General features: G+C 36.9%; 1 protein-coding gene across 37 annotated transcripts in view; it reads left to right on the forward strand.

Moving 5' to 3' along the window:
• Positions 1-26,022, forward strand: part of PTPRD (protein tyrosine phosphatase receptor type D) — a 1,169,657-nt gene that overhangs the window by 1,013,732 nt on the left and 129,903 nt on the right. For 16 of the 37 annotated variants that reach the window (XM_058043168.1, XM_058043170.1, XM_058043166.1 and 13 more), the window contains 7 exons: positions 13,561-13,749; positions 14,998-15,006; positions 15,740-15,757; positions 17,515-17,625; positions 19,005-19,016; positions 21,083-21,352; positions 22,069-22,650. In XM_058043168.1, coding sequence (XP_057899151.1) covers positions 13,561-13,749; positions 14,998-15,006; positions 15,740-15,757; positions 17,515-17,625; positions 19,005-19,016; positions 21,083-21,352; positions 22,069-22,650 — 1,191 coding nt within the window. The remainder of the gene's footprint in view (positions 1-13,560; positions 13,750-14,997; positions 15,007-15,739; positions 15,758-17,514; positions 17,626-19,004; positions 19,017-21,082; positions 21,353-22,068; positions 22,651-26,022) is intronic. The other 21 variants (XM_058043183.1, XM_058043184.1, XM_058043186.1 and 18 more) reach the window with 5 other exon arrangements.

Raw genomic sequence — 26,022 nt, forward strand, 5'->3', positions numbered from 1 at the left:
GAGAAGCCTAAACATTTTAGGATCAAAATACAAGAGATTGTTTTTTCTCAAAGTTCTTGCTGGTGTTCTTTGAAGTTTTTACTTGGTTTTTTGAGGACAGCAAGATATTAGGGTGTGGCTTTGGAGGTAAAAGTGTTAATGGACATTCAGCTGCAATAGGTTATGAAGGCTTAAATGAGTCATATTAAAGGTTAAAAATCAGAAAGGATGAATTTTGGGATGCATCAGAATAAATAGTTTAGACAAAACTTTTCCAGAAGCACAAGATTTAAAGAAAGAACAGACACACAAAAAGCTATCTATATATTAGCAAAGTACTTTCCTCGTTTGCCAAAGGAGCTGGAAGTTACAGAAAAAGCAAAACCAACTAACTCTTCTTTTTAAAACCCCTGTTACATTCCATTTAATGGAACAGCTTGTATTGTACCACTTAAAGTGATACATACTCAAATGCTCAAAGTAGAATGCCATCATGAAAAAGAGCAGAAAGTTGTTTTAGCACGCACAGGTTGATTTTTGAGTCTTCTTCAGGTACAAAAAAGTCTTGGAATACTGAAATACTTTTGCGTTTGTCTGAGATTTATTGCTATGTAGTTGTTAAGTGGTATAAATTATTTCTCAATTATGGTAACATCTGACCTGTTCCCAGTTGCCTCTAAAGAGTACGTATCAAGGTCTTCATGCCTACCTCTCCAGCCTACAGGAAAAACAGTTCAGTCTCAGATTTTCTCTAAAAGACATAAGTTTTATATTGTTGTAAAATGGGTGACAGATGTTACTGTTAATAAATCCAAAGAGAAACAGTTCTATTATTGAAGGCGTATATAACCCTGGCCCTCTCGGTCAATTGCTTGCATTACTTCTGAGCGCAGGGCCTTCCACTGACTTTTAATTCACCACTGGACGCATGCACATCTGCTGTTATCAAGCATTCTGTTTTCTTCACTGGTACCTTCTTCATGAAACTTACCAGATGCTAAGTCTGTTGACGAAGCTGGTGGGGAGGCTTTCTGTGGTTACACTGGTTTTGATGTACTTGACATATACAATGCTATGCTAAGCTTACTCTGTCACACTGTGTCTGCTCAAAGGCAGGAGCTGGCTCTCCACAGCTGTTTGACTTCATTAACTATTTGTCACAAAACAGTTTGTGATGGATTTGCAAGTAACTGACAAAACATGAAACTTTCTTCTGTTCTTTCTCTGTTTCTCATCCTCTACCTGGCCTGCCTGACATGATGGCTCTCACCCTTCTGGCAATCACACTGCACTATTCAAACACTGTCCCAGACTGCAGTCACTGCAGTCCATGACTTCCAGCTATGTTGAACAGCTGGTTTTTTTGTGTACATGCCAGTGAAGTATTCCACCGAAACTGAAGCGTCATTGTTTTTTGTTAAATGATTATCATTTTCATTTGCAGAAATTTCTTCTAAAAAATAACAGAACAAACCAAAGCAAAATCAACTGGAAGCCACCAAGGCTCGTAATTTAAAAAGATCACGAATGATTGATGGTCTTTGATTAGATGGATAGAAGTTAGTGAAAAAATTAAACAGAATCTGTGAAAACAAAAAGCTTGCCTATACTATATATAAAATGAGTATTATTTGCTATGAAAACTATTAAAAATATTATGGAACACATTTTATTTGTAATTTAAATATATCCACTCAGACTCTAGACTAAAAAAATTCAATTTACACTGCCTATTGTAGACTTTAATTTGCCAACTTTTTTAGAGTTAGCACTGAATTATTATTTAAATAATTATTTAAAATAATGAAAAAGTAGTTAAAAATAATTATGATGTGCTTAGAGGTGTGAACCTTGATCTCAGCCTATAAAAGAGTTTTTTAAAAAAAAAACGCTTTTTTACATCCTATATTCCTATGCCCAGCCAAGATTTTATTTCAAATTAATGACAATATAAATTGTGTTGGAATTAGTCGAGCAAGTTGTAGCAATAGTTATAGCAAAACTGAGTAAATCTGGTGTTGTTCTGTGTTCAACATCTTATGAATGAATTCCCACATCACTCTTCATTTACAGTTCCATGAAAAATATTAGCTGTTGCTTCTAGACAAATGTTAAAGTGCCATGTTTAAAGTAATCTTTCTCCCTCAGCATTCCAGAGAGCCTGCTTGAGTATGCTCCATTCAGCTCACAGTATTTCACAATACCTCTTTCAAGGCCATGTGAATATTATTGTGAAAAATGTGTTGGAGGAGCATAGGACAGGAGCAAGCTCCCAGCAGATGAGAGTGAGTGCTGGCTTGCATCACCTCTGCAAGCTGAAGGCAGGGCCTCTGCCTTGTTTCAGAGCATGCTGGGGTGTTGAGCATTTTCTTTCACACAATAACTCAGAGTACAGACATTATCTATCATTTCTAATAGCAGCACTCACTATTATGCCGTGAAACATGTTCAATCACAGACTGTTCCCACTTACTTCATCTTAGGGCAGCAGCAAAATTTCAGGTAGGACTCAAAGTCGCAGGCCACAGTTCTAAACATTGGGTTTGGGTGACAAAATGAACCTTTGATGTTATGAATCTTGAGTCTTTATGGGATGAAAACCTTGAAATGTTGACTGCCTTAGCCGTAGGTGTACTATGAAGTGTTAATGTCAAGTTCTGTGTGACTCCATGCTCATTAGAGGTTTTTTGTGAGCAGTGGTTATTCAGTTTGTCACAGGACTGTGAAAAGCTGAATTTTAAGCAGTGTGTGTCCTCTGCTAGAGAGAAAGCCCTTCAGTATCCTTCTAACCAGAAGCCAATTGTGTTTTCCCCCTGTCTTAGGAGTGTTATTCTTTAGACAAAGAACTTACTTTAAGTGGTGAAATTCACCCCAAACAAAAAAGCAATTCATATCTACTCCCTTCTCTGCTTTTTCCTACACTTTTTCTTCTCTGCTGTCAGATCCCTGTAAGGAGATAGGCATCTTCTCGGTATCTGCAAAAAGGAATGTTGCCATAAGTGATGAGACACACAAATAGTGAGAGGGATTCCTCCCTCATATTCAGGCATATGAAGAGTGAAGTCTGGAGCACACCCACTACCAAGCAATCAGAGAATAACTTCACCATCTAGTTATAAAGGAACTACTTCCTTCCTTCTGTTAAAGGTTCATACAGTTTCAAAGATGCCATGTGTTTTAACTTCTGCCAGAACTTTGTATTCTGTCTTTTGCTTATATATATTGGGAGTACATGATAAAAGGCATTGTTTTGTGTCTTACATATTCCAGTGATTTCTTAATTGATAAATACATGTTGATAGTGGTAGAAAGACTTAAGGCAAGCAAAGAAAGGATAAAAATGGGAGGTGACTGTGTCTATTGCTTTTTTACAGTCACCTATCTGTAATCATGTAAGCATTATGAATGTTGTAAGCACGATCTTCAGACCACTGAAGATGAATGCAGCATTGGATATAGAAAAATGGTTCATATTTTGTATAAGTAGCATTAGTACAACACTGAATAGTACTGAATTTCAGGGGATATCTTCTTCGACTGCATTTTTCCAAAGTTCAATTTCTGTTCTGATAACATATCTCTTCTTTCCCTGTCACTTCAGCAGTAATAGGACTTCTGTTGTTTGATGGGGGTTTTTTAATACTTACATTTGCTGGTTATTGAAATGATGCAGTAACATTCAAATTGCTATGTCTGTACAGGTGCATTGTTGTGCTGGGCACCAGAAAATCAGTTGAAATGCATAGACACTACCTTACTGTTTAATTCTGAACCAAAATGGCTTTTAGCATCCTGAATGAAATATCCTTTGTTAAAACTTAAGGAATACAGTTTCATAACCCTTATTCCTCATTTCTTTCTTTTAGGGAGCTAAACAGTAGGAGAATCTATCTAACCACCATCTATCTCCTCTTTTGGAGCATCTATCTAACCACTTATCAAATTGAAAATATCGCCTTTCTCTTTCTAAAATGTACAAGTTTAATGCTGAAGTAGAAATGCAGAAAATAATGTAGAAACATTAGAAACAATATTTCAACAAAGTTAATGGTTTTGACAAGTTGCTTTGTCAGGTTCTGCAGCTGTGGCATTAATGCAGTTAGTACAGTTTATTGTTGACAGTTTGGGTTACAGAGTACATAGGCTGCATTAAAAAGCATTTGGGAAGATTATGGCATTGAGGAAACAATTCCTTGAAAGCAGTGTAACATCAGTAACAGAAATGGCCATGACAAGGAAGGAAGGAGAGGCAGACTGTATGATCTGAGAACTCCTTTGACAGACTGCTCTTCTTTCTTTCTTACTTCTTTCTCTCTTGCTCTTTTGAACACAAGAAAACAAGATGCTTCTACTCCATTCTCAAACTGAGATGTTAGAACTTGATTGTGATGATTTACTGCCTTACACTTATTCATTTTTATTGCTTTATACTGAATGAGTACAAGTTAACTACTTATAGAAATTGTCATGTATTTGCTAGTTTAAATATTTTAACATTGAGCACTAATGAGTAGAAGGGAGTGGAAGAAAAGGAAAAGAATGTTTTTGTGTGTTCTGGACCAGTCAGTATATTCAAGCTACTAACATGAAAAGTGTGCTATGGTGTACATATGAACCTACTGCTCATCTTATTATTTACCTCACCATAAAGCTGTGTGTGAGTGAGAACGTAAAGTGTAAAACAAGAACTGCCTGCATTGCACTGTTTTCAGCTTTATTTTTCAAATAAAAGTAAAGAGAACGTAAAAGCACAAATATTAGTTTGTTAAAATTATTGACTGGATAGAGAAAGCATGCTTTTTTGTTTTTCTGATCTAGATTCTTGGCAAGCCCCAGTTTAACCCAGATTTAACCCCGATTTAATGTAATCTAAATCCTAACCCTGTCTGGAAACTAAGCCTTAAATTAGAAACAGTAATCATGGAAATTCATGTTGCCGCCCTTAGCAGTCCTCTTTTCTTTTATTCACCAGTGCAGAATAGACTTTCCTAAATATATGATAGCCTGCTCTTAAACGACCACATTCTCTGCCTTTGTTTCATTACCTCAGACTCTGAGTCCTCTCTTTGTGTTAGATACATCTGGTAGAGATGCTTGGATTCCCTTTTTTTTTTTTTTTTTTGAGAAACAGCTTTTTGTATTTCCTATTACATTCCAAATGAACAGAACAGACATCCAAATTTGGGCATATTGATGTTCAGATGATATGCTCTGCTCTAAGCTATGACACGCCCATGTAGAGATCTGAAAATAAAGCCTTACTTTGAGGCTTGTGTTTTCATATGAATGATGAATCCGCAAATGTTAATTCTTGTTGTTCAGATATCATGTCATTGTTAAAGCAGATTGAGAGGTATTTCATTGTTCATTTGAGACAGGTCATTTTGGGGAAAGCTTGCTATGTGCAGTCTAATTTTGCAGATTTTGAGAACTGGTGAAAGGTGCAAATTCCTTTTTCTTTATTAGAAGATATCTAATTTCAAAGGCTCAGTGCACTCATTTGTTAAAACAGAGAACTTATTTAAAGCTAAATGCTAATAACAATGAATGTTAACTGACTTAATGCAATGTGAAATTGCTGCTTCAACATTCATACAAATGATAATTCAGTCTAAGTGGTTCTGTGTTCTGTTATATAGACATTACTTTGCAATTTGCAGGATAATTGCATACAGAGCTACTAAACAAATTTGTTTTCTTTTGTATCAAAATGTGCTTTGCACATCTCTTCAGTATATGAAGATACTTTGAAATGCATGGGTTTTGATGGGATGGTATGGACAGCTGTTCTTATGCTGAATTTTTACAGATCATCTTATCAATGTCTAATTCACTTTCCTCATGTGCTAAAATAGTGTGAAATTAAAAAGAACTCCCAACCAATACCGAGATCTATTATTCTAGTGTAGACATTACCCTGCTTTACTGATGTACAACACCAGTAAGTATCCATCTGTACATAGCAAATTTGAACAAAGGATCCCACAAAATAATTTATTGTGTGTTCATAATTGCTTCTATTTTCCAAAATTTGCCTTGTATAGCGTTTCAGTACAAATAATGTTTATTAACTGACACTTCTCTGATGCTTTATGTATTTTAAATCCAATTTAATTTTTATGTATAATTAGAATTGGCTCTGGTTTTATTTTTTAATTCCTTTATATCCATGGTTCTTCAATAATAGTACAGAATACCAACTTCACTGCAAAATGGTGATTTTAGTTCCTTCTCTTGTCTCTTTGATTTTACTGTTCTCAATCCTGCATTCAGTTCAGAAGGAAGAAGAATGATTTTGAATAATACGGTCATGATGTCAAAACAGTTCAAATTATATGCTGCTGCCATCTGGAATAGTGAAAATAAAAGCTTTATTTACACTGTTCTTTGAAATAATAAACTTTATTGTGGCAGTTTATCTTCAGTATCTATAATGTATTCTGGGAATGCTCCATGTGTGCCTTTTTATTCTGTGAACTGCAGAATGACTGAAATTTGCCTGTGGCAAACCTATCAGGGAATCCTGAAATAGATTCACTTTCTTTGCTTTCTGAATAGAGTAGAGAACCACCTTCCATTTGCACAATAAGAATAACTGGTTTACATAACCAAAATTTTCAAGAGGCACAGTCAAGTACTGTGAGTATGTATTTTAGCTAGGCAGATACACAGATTTAACTACAGGTTAATATTCTGTTCTACATATGAATATGAGTTCCAGTTTCGTATTCTGAAACATGGATGTTTCGGTGGTGAAAATAGTTAAGGTGAAATTAAATACTTAACAAACATACTGGCCAGTTTTCTTGACAATGTCTGGTCTTAAGTTCTGATGCTATTACTGTGCCTTTATAGTTCATAATCCAAAACCAAAGTCATAGCAATTTGCTTTGGATATCCAAATCGTAGTAGTATCATCATATTGTACTGTAACTCAGAAGACTATTCACACTATTCAGTCTTTCTTTTTAAATCATGATTGTGATTGCCAGAGTGATTCAGTAAGGTAGCTGTGCAAAATTTAAGACTTCAAGACTCAATCTGTTTCTAAAAGGTAATACTCTTCTTGCTGCTAGCAGGGCCTATGCATGGTCTGAAAGTTACCTTTTACAGAAAACATAGTAAAAGTGTTAAGAAGCTGTGGCACAAATCCTAGGTAAATATGGCTGTCTTCCTTTTTCTTTAGCTGTGTTGTATATTGGACATGCAGGTTTTACCACAAAGCGTCAAAGCCATTGTAATGAAATCCTCTTCTTTCTTTGAGTCCAGCTTCTGCATACAGTCTTACAGTACACCTGCATAGCTTGGGAAGTTCCATTCCTGAAATTTTATGAAATAATTACATCACTAAAAAAAAAACCTAAAAAAGAGATTGCACCTTTTTTTTTGTTAAGATTAGAGGAAACAGAGTTAAGCAATGAGCAGAACAGAGTTTATAATATGTAGTTGTGGCGCAGCTATGATTTTTTCTATCATTACCACTTAAAGATAAGTATGCTTTCTTTTTTTGATAGAACATAATTTTAAATTGTGGCTATTTTCAAGATACCACTCCATCAAAGTTACTGTTCACGCAAAAACACTGAGTTTGAGCCTCTAAATGCTGTTGCATTTATGAGGGCAAGCTCACCTCTAGGACAAATGAAGCAACAAGTAAAATAATGTATTTTATATTTGTTTAAGGTATACTTATATTGAAATCTGAATGTAAAGGGTAAATGTGCTTTTTCCAATAAAGCTTCTTGGAAGGGAAGCAATTACTAAACTGGCAGCAAGGACATTGGTTACCGAACATAGAATCATAAAATGGCCTGTGTTGGAAGGTATTTTAAAGGTCATCTATTTCCAAACCCTCTAGAATGTACAGGGACACCTTCCACTAGATCAGATTGCTCAGAGCCCTATCCAACCTGACCTTGAACAATTCCTTGCCAGGTTCAATTCCAGCTTCACCTAGGCATTCCTGACCTCATCCCTTCACAACCATACTTCATATCTCTACTCTTCTTAGGTCACCACCCATCCTAGCTCTAACTGCTTGTCCATTTGCTTCTTTCCTTTCACTCTGACCAGAAGTTCCTTACTCAGCCCTGCTGTTCCCTTGCCTTCCTTGCCCAGTTTCTTGCTCCTGGGGTTTGCCAGCTCTTGCACGTGGTGGAAGATTTCCTTAAAGATCTGCCAGCTCAGTTCCACTCCCTTGTCCCTGAGGAAAGTCTCCCAGTGGATCTCACTGGCTATCTCCTTGAAGAGCTGGAAGTCTGCTTTCCTAAAGTTCAGGGGCCTAACTTTGTTCCTCACCTGGCCCATAGCCCTCAGGACTGCAAACTCCAGCAATGTGTGGTCACTGCAGCCCAAACTCCTTCCAACGCTGATGTTCAACATCAGCTCACTTCCATTGGTGCCCTTCAGATCCAGGATTGTATCCCCTCTGGAAGGGCTGCTGTCTATTCCTCTGCTCCAGAAAGTATCCCTCATGCTTTCCAAGAGTCTCCTGGCTTGTCTGCAGCTTGCTGTGCTGCTTTCCCAGCAGATTTTGGGATGGTTGAAATGCCCCAGCAGGACAAGAGTCTGTGAGGATGATGCCTCCTGTAGCTGGAGCAAGAAGGCTTCATCAGTAGGGTCCCTTTGATCAGGGGTCTGCACTTAAAACCATCCGCAAGGTTCCCTTTGTTGCTTTGGTCCCTGATCCTTAGCCACAGGCATTTGCCCTGCTCGTGGCTGCTCTTCAGAGACAGCTCTTCACACTCAGTCTGCCTCCTGATGTAGAGGGCCACCCCTCTGCCTCTCTCTTTCCTCGCCTCTCTCTTCTGGAGAGCCTGTAGCCATCAGTAGTCACACTCCAGTCACATCCCACCAGGTTTCAGTAATGGCAAGAAGGTGACAACTTTCTGGCAGCTCAGTGGCTTCCAGCTTCTGTTTGTTGTCCATTTTGTGTGCCTTGGGTGAGCAATGTCAAACTGATTGAATGTACAGAGATTTGAGAAATACGAAGAGCCATGATCCAAAGCAAGGCAAGGTCATTTTGTTGCATTCTCTCTTATGGGCTTATCTGGTAATCTCTCTCTGTAATTGTTTTCTACATTGTTCAGATCATACGCTGACAAATAACTTCTGTGAAGTCATGCAGCAATTGGAAATTATACTAGTGCTGTACTAAATGCATTCTTTTAATGCCAATAATGAAATTCAGCACCTATAAGACAAATAACAGATTCAAAGTATGTGGCCTATTTCTAAATCACTTGTATCTGTCATCCTAAACAAAATACGTATTACATGTATAAGTCGCTAAACCACAAGGACAGAAAAATCTGACCTTTAATGGCCTCTAAAAATGACAGTACCAAATGGCTTTGAGAAGGTCAAGTCTGATTTAAATTGTTGATGAATTGGAAACTAATTGTCTGGAACTGAATTTTACATGGGAAGAGCAGAATATACTGTAGTTTAGAACCTAGTGAGTATATTAATGATCAGTAAAAAATATTTTTCCTGGCCACCTCACGTAAAATTATAGCGATACCAATACATAAAAAAATTGTAATAGTTACTTTCCTCTTACTGTGGCTGAGATGCAGTTGTACAATGATTTGATGCTCAGCTTTGTTTCCTAGAGTGTTTGATGATCTGTCATACTTGGTATCACTAATGTGTAAAGACAGTTGTACAAATTATGAATAAACTTATAGGACAAAAAGTAAATAACATCCTAAAAATGAAATCCACTGTGATAAGCCTTCCAATTAGAAATTTCATTATTTCCCTTGTCCATTTGATGTTGTATATCTGGGTTTATTGCCAGATACCTGAAAGCCAGGTTGGATACCAGCCACAACTGTCAAAAATATAACAGTTCTGGGTATTTGAATGTTCGATTTTGATGTTTCTCATGAAAATTTCATGAAGAGCATTCATTCAAAGAGATTGTATGCATAAGGCAGATGGATGGAATTTAATTGCCCTTATTAAAAATAAGAAAGGGAGGCTCTTTACTACTTCATCCTATTAACATTCAAGATAGATTATCTTTGTTGTACACTTAGGTATTTGCAAAAGGGACTCTAGGGGTTTTTGTATAAGCCAAGTAGGAAAGGTAAGGTCATAAAAATCCTGTTCTGTGTCCCAAGTCAAATCTTGTCAGCTAATACCGAAGCAAGGACTTTTATAAGCAGACATGAAACATACCTTTCTTTGGGAAGAGCCTATGGCTGGTGAATGATTTGGCATTTATCAACTGATTGGTAGAAATCCTTGTTCTGAAGAGTCATGAAAGCTTTCTGGAGAGTTTTGTTCACAGTACCAAGGCCCTGGAATTGTTGGTGAATTGGGTCAAGATTATTTCTCCTCTGTTCTTCCAGTTGCAGGTGTTAGCATTGAAAGAAACAGATGGACCCACATGATTCCATGACGAGTGTCATCACCAAAATGTTGATTTCTTTGATAATGGGATGGCCTATATATGTGGCACCAGCTTGCTGAATGAAGGCGGGATTCAGCTCTCTCCAAGGGGGAAGGGATTCTTTGGTGAAGGGCTAGCAGGCTTATTGATAGGGGTTTAAATTAGATATGAGGGGAGGGAGATATCATCAGGTTTAATAGTGATAAAGTGTGGGACTTGCCATCCCACACATACTAGTTAGATTGCTGAGCCAGAAAGAGTCTGGAGAGGGTATGCAGGTCAGCAGCAGAGCACCAAGACAGTCCAGCCACACCAGACAGAAAGTCAGTGTCATTGGGGAGCAACTTAAAACCCCTTTGTGCTAACGCACGCAGCATGGGTGGTACTAGAGATGTGTGGATGCCTGCAGGTCTATGACTTTAATTGGCATCATGGAAACACAGGGACCTCTCTTATGACTAGAGTGTTGGGATGAAAGAATGCAGCCACTACACATCATATTTGAAAACTCGTGGCAGTCCGGTGATGTTCCCACCAACAGGAAAGGGGAAAACATGACCCCACTTTTAAAAAGGGAGATAAGGAAGACCAGAGAATTACAGGCCAAGCAGTCTCACATCAGTGCTTGTAGAGGTCATGGAACAGATCCTCCTGGAAAATATGCTAAGAGACACTGAAAATAATTAGGTGATTGTTGACAGCCAACATGGCTTCACTAAAGTCAAATCATGCCTGACAAATTTGGTGATGGTTGACAGCCAACATGGCTTCACTAAAGTCAAATCATGCCTGACAAATTTGGTGGCCTTCTAGGATTGCATTACAGCAGTGTTGAACAAGGAGGGGCAGCAGAAATCATGTGCATGGATTTGTGTGGAGCATGTGACACTCTTCCAAATATCATCCTTGTCTCTAAACTGGAGAAGCAGGAATTTTGACAGGTGGAACTCTTGGTAGATAAAAAATTGGCTGGATGGTGGCGCTCCTAGAGTTGCAGTCAACAGCTCAATGTCTAGTTAGACACTAGTGTCAGCTGAAAATCCTCAGGGATTCGTATTGGGCCCAGTGCTACTTGCACCTTTGTCAGCAACATGGGCAGTGGGATTGAGTGCTCCCTTAGCAAATATGCCAGTGACACCACGCTGTGTGATGGGGTCACCCCAGTGAAGGACATGGATTGACCTTAACAGGCTTGAGACGTGGAACCTGAGGAAGTGCAACAAGGCTGAGTGAAAGGTTCTGTACCTGTGTTGGGGTCATTCCAAATAATAACAGAGACTTAGTGGAAAACAAATTGAGGCTTACCCTGGGAAGAAAGACAGGATATTTGTGGATGAAAAGTTTGATATGCCCCTGCAATGTAGACTCCCTGCTCAGAAAGCCAATCTTATCCTGGACTGCATCAGAGGCATGTCTAGGAGGTGAGGGGATATACTTATACCTTTCTATTCTTTTGTTGTGAGACTCCCACCTGGAGTACTGTGTCCAGGTCTGGAGCCTCCAACAGAAGAAAGACTTTGATTAGTTAGAATGAGTCCATTAGATAGCCACAAGTTGATGAGAGGTCTGAAATACCTCTTCTACAAAGAAGAGCTGAGAGAGTTGGGGCTGTTCAGCCGAGAAAGGATAAAGCTCTAGTGACCTTGTTGTGCTTTCCAGTACCTAAAGGGGCACTACAAGAAGGCTGGAGAAGAGCTTTCCAAAAGGGATAGGAAATGGGAGATTTTCTCTAAGCTGAAGGAGAGTAGGTTTTGATTAGACCTTAAGAAGAAAAGCTTTACTCTGAGGATGGTGAGGCACTGAAATAGGTTGCTCAGACAGGTTGTGGATCCCCCATCTCTGAAGGTGTACAAGACCAGGTTGGATGTATCTCTGAGTAATTTGGTCTAGTGGAAGAGATTTCTGTCCATCGCAGAGGGGTTGAATGTAGATTTTGTTTAAGGTCCTAAACCAGTCTGTTATTCTGTGGTTATCTATGTGCTCTTGTATTGCAAGCAGTTAAGTAGCTCATGAGCAACATCATACCCCAGGAACTACAAAGATCTGTAGGCTGTGTTTGCTGTACATATTTTCAGAAAAGTCAGAAGACTTACCTGGTATCTTTGAAAATGTGATACTTCTTAACTAAAGAGAGTTAATGTTGAACAATTTCTCCTGTTAGTTTTATCCCCTAATCAATTGCATGTCAGTAATGATTAGTTAAGATGTTAAATAACGTGGCTTATAGTGAGTGTTTATCCTCTTTGTTTATTTTTGATTTTCTTTTTTGAATGGAATTATTATTTTTCAGTAAAAATATTTTTGCCATTGCAGTGGAAATGAGTAGCAAGATTTTTTATTTCAAACGGGTTATTTAGCTATGCAAACTTGATTTCTGAGAAATTTCCTGATCCTACTGGGCTTTCAGTGTTACTTGCTAGCAGGTGTCACATTATGAAGGCCAATTACTCTGTGCAATATTTTTTAATATTTCAGTATTAACCACACTAGCATGAGGATTTGGGGCTGTATCTGAGTATTTTAATAGGCCCTGTTGTATCTATTCAATGTCATTGTGAGTTTCGGGCCACTTCAACTTTGCTGTCCGCACAGCTGCAATGTTTAGAATTTCTCGGTGTTTTGCAGTCCTGTAAGGCATTCATCTTTGCAGCACTCCCCTGTAGCAGTAAAGCACTATCAAGTCCATCTGTAGGATGGACAATCAAAGCACAGGGGCAATAGATGTTAAACAACAGCAGAAAAGTAATAATGATAGAAGCAGGAAACATAACCTAGGTCTTCTGAGTTAGCGGCCAGATCTGACACTGCACAGTGATCCTTCCTTGTGTACTTCTCTGGTATAAAGAGGAGTTTTCCTTAAGGTTGGTAGATTTGATAATGGTAACTTGATATTTCATGTAAAACAGTAGGGCCTCTTGCAAGAAGGGCAACATCAGTGTTGTATGGTACCTCAGTATGGGTCCAGTGATTGCCTGCTAACTAGTGTATCTCGTATGATTCTATAATTATAAAGATTATAGCCATTTTTAATTAACTTTTTCTTTTGTATCAGCGTTTTGATCAGTTGTTTGTTGTTTATAAATAATTAGATGATCACTAAATGTTAAGCAGGATGATTTGGGCTTTTATGCAGCACTGTACAACTGAAATTAAATCCCTCAATTTATAAATTTCTTTTTCAGAGGATCAAATTCCTCGAGGTTTTCCAACCATTGATATGGGCCCACAGCTGAAGGTGGTTGAACGAACTCGTACAGCTACCATGTTGTGCGCAGCCAGTGGCAATCCTGATCCTGAAATAACTTGGTTCAAAGATTTCTTACCTGTTGACACAAGCAACAACAATGGCCGCATCAAGCAGCTACGCTCAGGTAAGGTCTTGTTTCCACCAACGCCCAGAGTTGTTCTCTCTCACTTTTTCTTTCTTTTCTTTCTCTTCCTTTTTTAAAAATATTTTATTTATAGGTAATAATTTCTCTTTCCCCTCTCCTTTTCTGTGTTACTGAGTGTGTTGTCCATGTCTGTGATGTTGTCATAGCTTTCTATAGAGTCTGTCTCTATGTGTTTTGCAGCTTCTGTTTACTCCACATTGCTCACTGCTGTGACTGTATTTTTTGATAATTTTTTTCTTTACTGCTTTCTGCAGTACTTGATGGATCCATTTTCTCCTCTTTCTTTCTTCTTTCCTTTTAATTTTTTTTAACAAATTTATTTCAACATTGGACTTCATTCAGAAATTGCAAGGAGTACCAATGGTTATATTCATCAAAACCAAAACCTGCATTAGACACTTCAATTAAAATCTAAAATGTGTTTATTGCTGTCTTTTCCACATTTGACTTCACCAAAGATTAGCCAGTTTGGACACATCTTCTTTCCTCTCACAAATACATAAAGCACAGTACTTCTTCCCATGCAGATTTATACCTGAAAAAAAAAAAAAGGGAAATGAAATCTTTGGGAAATCTATGGAACAAACTTGGGGGTTTTTTGCTGGCTGAGCATTTTTCCAACACATTTAGCCACAGTAGTGTGCGTCCACGCTAAAGCTTTATGAATCCTATATTTTCTGGATCTACAGAAGTCTGCTTTTGGTGTAGATTCCAGCTTTTGCTGCTCTTTCTCTCTCTTTGCCCCTTGCACCTTCCTAGCAGTTCTCTTACTCTCCTCCTGCCTTAGTTTATTCTTTTGCTCTCTTTAGATTAAAAACAAAACAAAACAAAACCAGAAACAGACAAACAAATCTCTAAATTTATCGAGTTTAATGCTTATCCCAAAATAAGATCAGATCATTGATCACTGGGATATAATGAGCTTTTTTCTTCAACAATTGTAGTAGTTATCGTTGTAGAATCTAAGTTGTTTAATCACGTGTCTTCCCAGAATTCTCAGCTTTTGACCTGTCCTGTGATGTTAAATCGTCTTGTTAACCTACTTTTTGCTTGTTGTCAGCAGAACTGTGTAAATTAACCTTCTGTTAATGTAAATTAAGATTTTTTTTCACATGTGACATAGATGATTTAGTATATAAAGCTTTTACTGAAAACTTTGTACCAAATTATAAGGAATATAATAATATTTTTATGCTGTCTTTCTTCTCTCCGTATTTAAATCTCCAGAATCTATTGGTAAGTGCTTAGTTCTGAAGCGCACTTCACCCCCACTAATTTCCATATTCAGAATATTATGATTATGATTATGATAATTATTATATGATTAGTATTATTATTCTTAAAATGCATGGCATGCATTTTACTAACAGTCAGTGTAGTCACCAGACCCCTATAGTGGCGCACACGCACACCTCCACAGAAATGTTGTCTTATCAGTCATAGCAACACCTAAAAGAAACAGTACACATGTATCACAAAGATCTAGAACAGTAAATGCCATAATCCAGCCTAAACTGCAGTGTTTGTTTTGAGATAGACTTCAGTATATCCTCTTTTTATATATATATAGATCTATATATATATATATTTAAATAGAATTTCCAATATTTTCCTAAAATATGTCATAAGTACAGTTTTGTAAAGTTTCCTTTAAGTATTTGAGGCATATTTGATACATTTCTAACCCTATATAACCGAACGTCTAAGAACTCAGATGCTACTCTGAGAATGGCAGTGCAGCCAATTATAGCCTTTTTTGCCCTTTGTGGTACAATGCAATTTGCTTTTATAACCTGATAATACTATCTAATATATTCCTGTTTTAACAGTATAGTAATTCAAGTTTCTCTTAAGACCTTATTTAATTCTGTAAATCTAATTTGATTCTTCTTCCAAAGCCCTAGCCTCCTTCTTCTCGTACTAATGCTTCTTCTTTCTAATCTTATTTGCATTCATATTATCCACCCAGGTGGTACACCAATAAGAGGTAAGAGTGCTGAACTAACGTTCACAGAATGATCTTACTCATTCTTTCTGTCCTTTCATCCCTCTCATCTTTGTCCTGTTTTTGGTTTTGTTTTGTTTTGTTTTCCATAAGGAAAAAAACAAAACAAAATAAAAACCATGGAAATGTCCATCATCTGATTTTCTTTTTCCTTTGTCCTCCTGTTTGGTTATGATCAGTGACTCTCATATTGTGACCTTTCTTTCTTCACATTGCCTTTTCCTTTCCCCTTTTCATTTGTTCATTTAAAAAAAAAAAAAAAAAAAAAAAAAAAAAAAAAAAAAGTGATATGCTTCAAAGAAAGCATATCCAGGTCTCCTGGCCATAGCCCAGTCACAGCGTACCATTTGTCCCTCTTTTTTCTTTTTCTTTTTCTTCTTCTTCTTCTCTTTTTTCTACTTCTTCTTTTTCTTCTTTTTTCTTTTTCTTCTTTTTTTTCTTCTTTTTTTCCTTCCTCTTTTTTTTTTTTGTCCAACTGGAGCAAAAAAAGATCATTTTTTTTTCTTCCTTAGCTGTTCTTTTCCTGGACCAAAGCCAAGATGGTCTGGAGAACAGTAGCAGACATGCAGAAGACAACATGGACTATCTTCTTTTTGTCTTATCTTTCATAAAAGGTTTTTGGTTTTGTTCTTCTTCAATCCTTTTTTTTTCTTTAACTTCATAAAATTGAAAATTATGTATCCCCTCCCTAAAGAATTACAGAAGTGTTTTTTTTCCTTTTATTGTGGTTTTGCCCTTTTTTTTTTTTTTGGTTGTTGTAGTTTTCTTTTTTTTGGAATTCTCTCACCTCTGGATTTTTGGATCTTCTAATCTACAGGCTTTGGAAATGAAAGGTTACTGACTCATTATTCTTGGTGGTATGTGGTATTGTTGGTTTTTGATTCTCTAGCAAAACTGTTTACTTCTTTTGTAATTCTTGTTTTATATTTTTCTTGGGTTTTGTGACACCACACTGCTAATCCCACTTGTGGATTTTGATGGGTGTCTCAGGAGGGGCCCTCCTATGGTCCTCAGCAGTGGTTGGTTGGTTCTTCCTTGTTGGCGTAGACCATGCTTTTGAAACTTTTTTGTCTTCTAATTCAACTGCTCTTTGTTTTTCAGCAAACGTACTTTAAGATTGTAAGTTGCGGAAAACGGTCTTTCTTTTCTTATCAATCTGCATGTCTTAAAGGAGTTTTATTTCTTTAAAATAATATTTTGATAATTGTAAATGACTAATACAATTTCTTTTTTTTCACTTCAAGCAGCCTTTTTGTTCTTGCTGCGCATTTTTGGCTTTCTTCAGCAGAAGATTTCTTGAAGTCTGTCCTGCTTTTTTATGAGTACCACCTTTTGTGCTACTTTTGTTACTAGATTGAAACAATTAAATAAAAAATAAAAAACTATAATGACCCAACTATTTAATCTCTATTGTTTTATTAAAAGCCATTCTTCCTTGAAGCAGTCTCACCCATCTTCATTTAATGGCTTAGGAAATAGTATTGTTTAGACAGGGTTTTGTTGTGTTTTTTTTTGCCAAATGCTGATTGTTTTCCTGTGCTAGCACTGATGATGTGAAAAAAATAATCTCTGTTTTTTTCATTGCATCATTTTCTGTCTGTGCACCTTAGCAAGAAAATGAATCGACGTTGAGTGGACCTTCGCATACAAGCTTTTCATATTGTTGAGAGGTGTATTATTATGGATGTAAAAAGCCTTCTCTGACCCTCTTTTTGGCAATGTATTTTATATTCATACAGGTGCCCTCCAAATTGAACTGAGTGAAGAATCTGACCAAGGCAAATATGAGTGTGTTGCAACCAACAGTGCGGGTACACGCTATTCTGCCCCTGCCAATCTATATGTCAGAGGTAGGAATGACATAACCCTGGCATCCACTGTTCATGCAGGTTCAGGGCTAAGATACTCTCAGGATCTGTACAGTAACCACTGTAATGACCAAAATGCCATGGTAAATGTGTCAGTTGTAAAGCTAATTTTAAACTGTGGAGGAAAGGCTTGGGGTTTATTTTGTTCTTTTAAAGCACTCTTGAGTCCAGTCTATCCTGTGGGTTAAGGTTTGTAAGTATATTTATATTTTTGCATTTTAACTTGATTTTTTTTCCTGCATTAAGTTAAATTGTGCTTTGCATTTATTTTCTTGTATTTGTTTTGTTTTATTTTGCGTTTCTTTTCAAACTACTGAAGTGACTGCTCTGTGTGCCACTAATCAGCTGAGTGTAACCCCGGGGCATTGAGGTGTATGCCTACCTGACCTCTGCTGTCTAACTGCAAAGGAAAGGCTTCTAACAATATAACTTTATGTATGCAGAGCACAACTGTGTTTTCTTCTTTTCTCTTTCTTCTTAATATATATGTATGTGTATATATATAAAAAGATTTATTTTTTTTTTTAGTGTAGACTTGTAAGTGAAGTGTAGTCATTTAGAATGATAGGGGTCAATTGGCTATATTATTTTAAGAAATTGCCTTTGTGTATGACAGGTATCACTAATAATAAAACCATTATCTTCTTCTGTATGGTGGTAAAAATGGTTATTAACATATTGAATTTTCTTTTTGATTCACCTAGAAAGAAGGGCTTTGTTTCAGGCAGTATTTCCTACGTCTGATTGATGTAGAGTTCTGTAAAACAAAGCCTATTGCATACATACATACATATGTGTGTATATATATATATGTGTGTGTGTGTGTGTGTCTATTTTATAAGGGGATGGGCGGGGGAAATAGGAATGAAAATATAAACAGCTTAAACCGTACAGTAGGATGGATGACCTTACAGAAAAAGCCTAGCCTGATTTTGAAATTTTTTTTAGAGCTGATTTTTCTATCAACCTGATGCGTTTTCATATGGTGTTACTCTTTTGGCTAATTAAAAAAGAAAAAGAAAGGAAAACCTTTCATAGTTATAACATCCGTAGAAATTTATTTGATCTTTTATTTTCTTTCTCTTCTCCTCCAACATACTGACTCTCCTGTACTGCATGAGGCATGTATACCTTTATATCCAAAGGAAAATTTCAAAATTATGCTAGCTATTGTTTCCGTTGTAGCTGTGGAAAATGCTAACTTTTCAAGATGAGGTAGGAAGGTTTAATTAGAGCAAGTAGAGATGTTCAAGTAGCAGTTGAAAGCCTTGATATGGCCTTTTTACTCTCTCTGTGTTTCCCTTGTTTTTCTCCTTTCCTCATTTCATTGTGTTCTGCATCAAACCCCCTACATCCCTCAGAGCTGCGAGAAGGTTGGTGTGTTTTTTACTTTTTACCCACCTTACAAAACTATTAATTAAACCAATAACAAAGAATACAAATGAAATGAATGTAGCTGCATTGTGGCATTTTTTAAGTTAATGTTATGTTTAAGCGGAGAATGCTCTGGTCATGGCTTTTGATGAGTGCTGGTATCTAACTGTTGTGCATGACACGAGAGAATGAACCTGGATGCATGGCAATCTCTTTAGCTTTTAATACTAACGTCTACTAAACTTGGTCAGTGTTCCTGCTTTTCTTCCCTTTTAATTTCTTGTTCATACTGATGCCTGCTTTTCAAGGAATGGTTTCAGTAGTTGCTTTTCCAAATAGCCCACGCATGAAGACTAAACTCTCCTTTGTCTATAAGGATTTTGTGCAATACAAGAAGTTGCTCATTGCTTGCTGTTTGCTTTGTGTGGCCTCTGTGAACTGGCCGTTTACGGATGTTTTGCTCTCTGCTTGTTCCCCTTCTGCCTGTCATTCACTCATGAGGCCATTGCAGTAAGCCCCTTCTGAATCCATAGAGGATCACGGAAATTTAATCAAGCCTGGAGGAAAGGTTTCAGATTAATATAGTTTTCCTGTTGATTTTTTGGGTTTTTTTTTTGTTTTCAAACTCACTTATAGTCTTATTTTACTTCTAACTTTTTTGCTGAATTAAAACTGTGTTTAATGATTAGCCTCTATTAAGGCCAAATAAATACAGTTTCGAGTACACCATCCAATGAAAGGCCTAAATACAAGCCTACCTCTCTCAGCTACCTCTGTCACTTCCACCTCCTACACACATGTGCACACCACTGAGAATATTTGAAGCAGGAACACTGATCTGTTATTGCCTGGTAATTTTCTCGGTGTTGTGTTTGTTTAAATATTAACTACTCTGTTAGTGAAATGTCCTGCTATGTGTTTAAGGTTGCCACCCCTTTCTATCAATACAGAAATGTCTAATATTATTAATCCTTATTTTGCTTTCCCTAAACTGTGAGCATAGTGGAATCCTGAATGTTAAATATTCTGCTATTTCCCCAGTCGCTCTTCCTAGCAGTTGCTTTTTAACCACCTAAATTTAATCTAAGTTCCTTCTCCCTCAAATGCTATGCTCCTCTTAAACTCCTGTATCTGTCAGCCTATCCTATTTTCATCGCTTTCAAGTTTCTTTTCCTCACCCAATGGGTTTTTTGTGTTGTTTTCTCTCTGCAGTTTTTACTCAGACATTTCCCTAAGCATGATTCTCTACAGTTTCTGTCATTTGCTTGCCTGCATGACCAAATCCAGTACTTTGTACTGGCTTTGCCTAGTTTCTTTCTGTGACTCTGTCTCTTTTTCTATCTGTCTCTCTCTCTCAATATATATATGTATATGTATATTTATATACATTTGTATATATGTATACATATGTGTGTATATATATATATATATATATTTGAATCTGTGCGCAATTCTATATTTTTTCTATGTTTGTTTCAGTGTTAGTGTGAGGTCTTGAGGCTGCATCTACTTTGAGTCTGAAAGCAAATGAAATTGCACTTTCAATTTATTCTAGGCAGTGTGTTCCAGGACTGTGATGTGACGATGTGGCGTAGCACATTTATTCACATCAACTGGAAGCATGCAGCATTGAAGTTGGTGATCAACTCAAGCATGCTGTTGACCTTCCAGTTTTCTTCTGTGCATATATATATGTATCAGCATAAAAAAAATGCATATATATATGTGCGCTTGTGTGTGTGCGTGCACGTGTGCGTGTATATCTTTTGCATGGTGTTTGTGTATTGTTAGTATGTAGTTAGTTACATGTGGGGCCCTAGCAGGTCTGAATCAGCCTTTGTATGAATGTGCCTAATAATATCCTCAAATAAATACAGAATAAATCATACTGTGTGCAGACAAAATTCTTGTTTAATCTCTTATTTCTCTTATATATATATTTTCTGGCAGACTGGAATAAACGCTAAAATAATAAATTGTGTCTGTACACTGCATGCTGTCCTTATGCAAGACTCAGTTTCCTTTTTTGTATATGTTATTACCTTTTTTTTGTGTTTTGTTCCAGTTCGAAGGGTCCCACCGAGGTTCTCTATACCCCCAACAAATCATGAGATCATGCCTGGCGGGAGTGTAAATATCACCTGTGTTGCGGTGGGATCACCAATGCCATATGTGAAATGGATGCTAGGAGCAGAAGATTTGACACCTGAGGATGATATGCCAATAGGGAGAAACGTCCTTGAGCTTAATGATGTCAGACAGTCTGCAAACTATACTTGCGTTGCTATGTCTACCCTTGGTGTTATAGAAGCAATAGCACAGATAACTGTCAAAGGTATATCTCAAGCACATTTATTTGGACACAGTTCTGTCTTCTGTTTCATTCGTTCTGAGCAAACATATTACACTGAAAGGTCTAAATGCCACTTGCCCTCTTAAATCAAGAGGGTAAATCTTCTAACCACTCACTAGCATAAGACAAAATACAGGTTCAGCCACCAGTAATAATCTCTAATTGAATAATTAATATTTTTTTAAAATAAGTTAGTCATAATTTTCCATTACTCTTCTGTGTCTAGCTCCCAGCCTTTATTTCAGTTAAAGAAATTATCTTGAAATGTTGTGTTTCTTTATCAACAGCAGGAACCTTTGAGAACCAGTCATGTGATTTTTAGAATTGCTGGGTGTCCAAGTATCATATTCACTGAGTAACTGAAAACAAGAGGTTCAAAAATATCTGAAAATTCAGTTGTAATTGTGAATTGCCTTTCTATAAGATTCCTCTTCTGGTTATGGATTTATTACAAAAGTCAGTATCATTAATTCATGACAAATTAACTGCATTGGACAGAACGTGAAGATTTTCCAATAGATTTTGGAGGAAATTGTAGTTAACAAAAGCTTGCTCTGAACAGATTACTCCTTCTTTCCATTTTGTCTTCCCGTTTATTTTTGTTTTGTTCTTAGTTACTGTTTGTAAGCTTTTTTATTCTAATAAAGAATGTCTACTGTTACATAGTGCTAACTGTATTTTTTGTTATGTGTATTTAGCCTTACCCAAACCTCCTGGAACACCTGTGGTGACAGAAAGCACAGCAACTAGCATAACGTTGACTTGGGATTCTGGAAACCCTGAGCCAGTTTCGTACTACATAATCCAACACAAACCCAAAAACTCAGAGGAGCCATATAAAGAAATTGATGGGGTGGCCACAACACGTTACAGCGTGGCTGGCCTAAGCCCATATTCAGAGTACGAATTTCGGGTAGTTGCTGTAAATAACATTGGGCGAGGGCCCCCCAGCGAGCCTGTGTCAACAAGGACTTCAGAGCAAGCACCTTCAAGTGCTCCCCGCAATGTACAGGCCCGTATGCTGAGCTCCACCACCATTCTGGTACAGTGGGAAGAGCCCGAGGAACCTAATGGGCAAATTCAAGGTTACAGAGTTTATTACACCATGGACCCCACTCAACATGTCAACAGTTGGATGAAGCACAATGTGGCTGACAGCCATATTACCACTATTGGGAATCTGGTACCCCAGAAAACATACTCTGTGAAGGTTCTTGCTTTTACTTCTGTTGGGGATGGACCACTTTCTAGTGACATTCAAGTCATCACTCAAACAGGAGGTAAGCTAGCAATGAGCAAAATTTGTGAGAGAGACTTTCAGTTTAAAATGTTGCAAAAAAACTACCCCCCAGGTATAGCCAGTTTACTCAGTCAGTTTTTGCAGATGACCTTTCTCAATTACACAGTGCAGGTTATCTTTTCAGAGTGGAAATTACCCCATCATGCTTTCTTTTCTCACCAATGTCAAGAACTTTATCTGCAGTGGAACTGAAATCTCAGGGAGACCTTCATTCTGGGGGAGGCCAAATCTTACGGCTTTTGTTTGGCAGTGCTCTGTGCACTAAACCTACTTCTCAGTAATTATTCATAACTTGTTTTGAGATGTTAGTTGTGGGTTTTGGTGGGTTTTCTTCAGGCGACATGCGGTTCTCCTATGCCGAACCACTCTAGGGAATGTTGCTTTTGGAAATTTGAAATGTATGTGTACTGCATATGTATTCAAATAGTTGGTAAAGATTCTGAGAACACAGAAAACATGAGAGCAATAAATACAACAGATCTTTGTGTACGTTCAAGCAAGTAGGTTTGTACACTTTCGATTTATAAGTCAAATCAAAGCTGCCCCAACAAAATGCATACCATAGGGTCACTATTTTTTCTGGTTTATGTTTGCAGTTAGGTTGTTTTGTTTCTGTTCAAGAACTTTTAGGTCCATGAATTAGTTTTACTAGTAAAGGACAAGCAAGCACAGTAAAAAATGTGGCAGAAAAGTTTTTATGAAATCTAAAGTGAGAAGCTCTGGTAGAGTTACACTGCACAAAGTGTTTTATTGTAGCAATAAGAAATAAAAGGTCCTTTTGTCTAGCAGTTTAGAGAAGGCTGTATGAAGTACTACTGTGGGTCAGTGATTTCCTAGAAATATATAATAGTACTTGAATTTTTTAGTACAGGAAAGTTTCCTGTTGCAGAATTTAGCATCCCTCCAATTCTTAAAAACAGATCTCTAAAGTATAACTGTAGACAGTTATGTTTCATCCATTTTCTACTTCTGCATTTTACCAACATGCATTTAATAAAGACAGAAATTGATGTATTGTCCTGGAATCATTCTAGGTGTTGTGTTGCACAAAGGTCTAGATGTTACCCTTTGCAGTATCTCAGCTAAGTTACAAAGTTACGAAATTTGCACATGCAATTGTCAATATATGCACCACAGTTTACTTTTGGCATTTGCAACCATTTTCAGAGAGCTAGTTTTTATATTGACATCTGACTTCTGATTGAATCCACATTCATGAGGCTTTTCCAGAAGAAGGTTTAGTGAGCTCCTTATCTGTATTTTCACTCTCAGCTGCAAACCTCTTAGATTAGCAAGTGTCTGACAGTGGCTTCCTCAGTGAAGGATGAAGGAATCAAAATAATGAGCACTGAGGCTCAGCTGGACTGGCCCAAGTTACATTACTTTCTGAGGTCACTTCAGAGAAGTAAGCATGTCCATCTGTTTCTGATTACTGTTGCAATCTGAAGAAATTACAACAACATTAACAGTGCTGGAGTGTTTCTCAGTACATTATTTCAGTGTTTAATTGTGACTATATTAAAGAAATTGAAAGAAAACAAAGAATGGGGCATACAGGAAGCATATTTAAACACTGATATTTTTACTTTAAATACAGATATTTTAAGTCGTAAAAGAGATAGAAAATACAAAAGTCTAGTGAACTTTTCCAGTTCAGGGTATGGTTAAAAACTAGGATTTGCCCATCTCTCTATCCAGTATTTTCTCTTCAGCGAACATCATAGAAAAAAATGCCCTCCTTGCCCTTCTTTTCCAATTTGCTTTTATGTACATCTGAATATGATTGTTTTAGTTAAAATCTTTCAAGATTAAACACATTCCAAATATTAAAGCGAATATAAAGTGCCATTTAAGGTCAGGGAAAATGGATTTAATGGAAACATTTTAAAAGAGTTAAGGTAGGAATGGGATGCTGATTACATTTGCTTGATTTTATTTTAAACAAATAAGCCTGCCATTATATATATATTTGGCTTAACCCTCACTTTAGGGATATTAGAGCATATGTAAAAGAAAATGTTGCTGACAAGTGTGACTTACAGGCTGTATTAGATGGGTCAGAGTTTTCCTGCCTTGAAGTGTATTCTGATCTTTGGAGAGAGATTATAAAAATGACTAATTTGTTCTTAAAAATAGTGTTCAGAGGAATTGTTATTTTTTTAGTATAACAGAATTACTCTTTTGAAATGGGTGTATGAATGGCTTCTTTCTTTGCAGATCAGCTGAAACTCTGCTGGTAGTGAAATTTAGATTTTTAATTAAAATATTGACTGGGAGCATGTAGTTTGAAGGGAAGTGAAGGATATATTTTTCAGACAACCAGACACTGAAAAAAAACCTCAAAAATTTCAGTTGTGGTGTTCAGTATTTTTCTTAAGCATTTGAAGGCAAAGCCATGTCATATTGCCAGTTGTTTTCAGCAGGGCTTTCTTTATGGTAAAAAGACCCAATTTTAACAGATTCTGTAATCAGAAAAGAGCTGTGGAGCTGAGCCTTTTGAGTAAAAGGAAACCAATTCCAAAATTTAAGAAACCTTTACTCCACATTTTGGGCCAAAGGATTAAAATCTGTTCAGGATGGAGTCAGGACTGGTCTGTTACATAGGTTAATTGACTTACCAAATTTTAGAATAAAGGAAGATTGATATAAGTTTTAGGGTGATACTTCTTTTGGTTTTGTTTTTGTTTCTGTTTTTGTTCCTGTTATTGGTCTTGGTCTTGGTCTTGTTCCTGTTTTTGGTTTTTTTACTTTGTTAGAAAACAAAATTTGTTTGCATCCAGTTTAGCTGCTCAGGACGCACTTTTCATAACTCCTTTCTGGGCTTAAACTGGTTGTAAGAAACATCATTTATTCTGTGTGTACCAAGAAAATTTAGAGTTTTGAACTGCCTCAGTTTGGGTATTCATTTAATTTTTAACCTGCAAAGAGAGGAGAGCTAGTAAAGGAATTAAGTGAATCTTGTTTTTCTTCTGAGCTTAGATAGAAAGACAGGAGAGAGTACACAAGGTCTATTGGATAGTGAATTACTGGAAAAAGAGCTAGGGGAAAAAATTAATAAATATTCAAGGAAGTGAATGTGTACCTGTTAGCATATGTTTCAGTGGAAAAAATTTAAAACACAAAACATACTAGTTTTAAATGAAGGATTCTCCATTATTTGAAAACTGAGGTTTATTATAATTATTAAAGGGTAATGCTCTGAACATAGGAAGAAGGACAGTAATGAGAAGCTCAAGTATCTGACTTGCAGGGCACATAAATGGAGCCTTAGATTCAACAAAATTAATGTTTCTGGAGCTCTTGTGGTAAAAGAAGATTAGAAGTTCAGAGAAGGAGTTGGTAGCAAGGAAGT

The sequence above is a fragment of the Melospiza georgiana genome, chromosome Z, assembly GCF_028018845.1.
Source record: "Melospiza georgiana isolate bMelGeo1 chromosome Z, bMelGeo1.pri, whole genome shotgun sequence".
Classification (NCBI taxonomy): domain Eukaryota; kingdom Metazoa; phylum Chordata; class Aves; order Passeriformes; family Passerellidae; genus Melospiza; species Melospiza georgiana.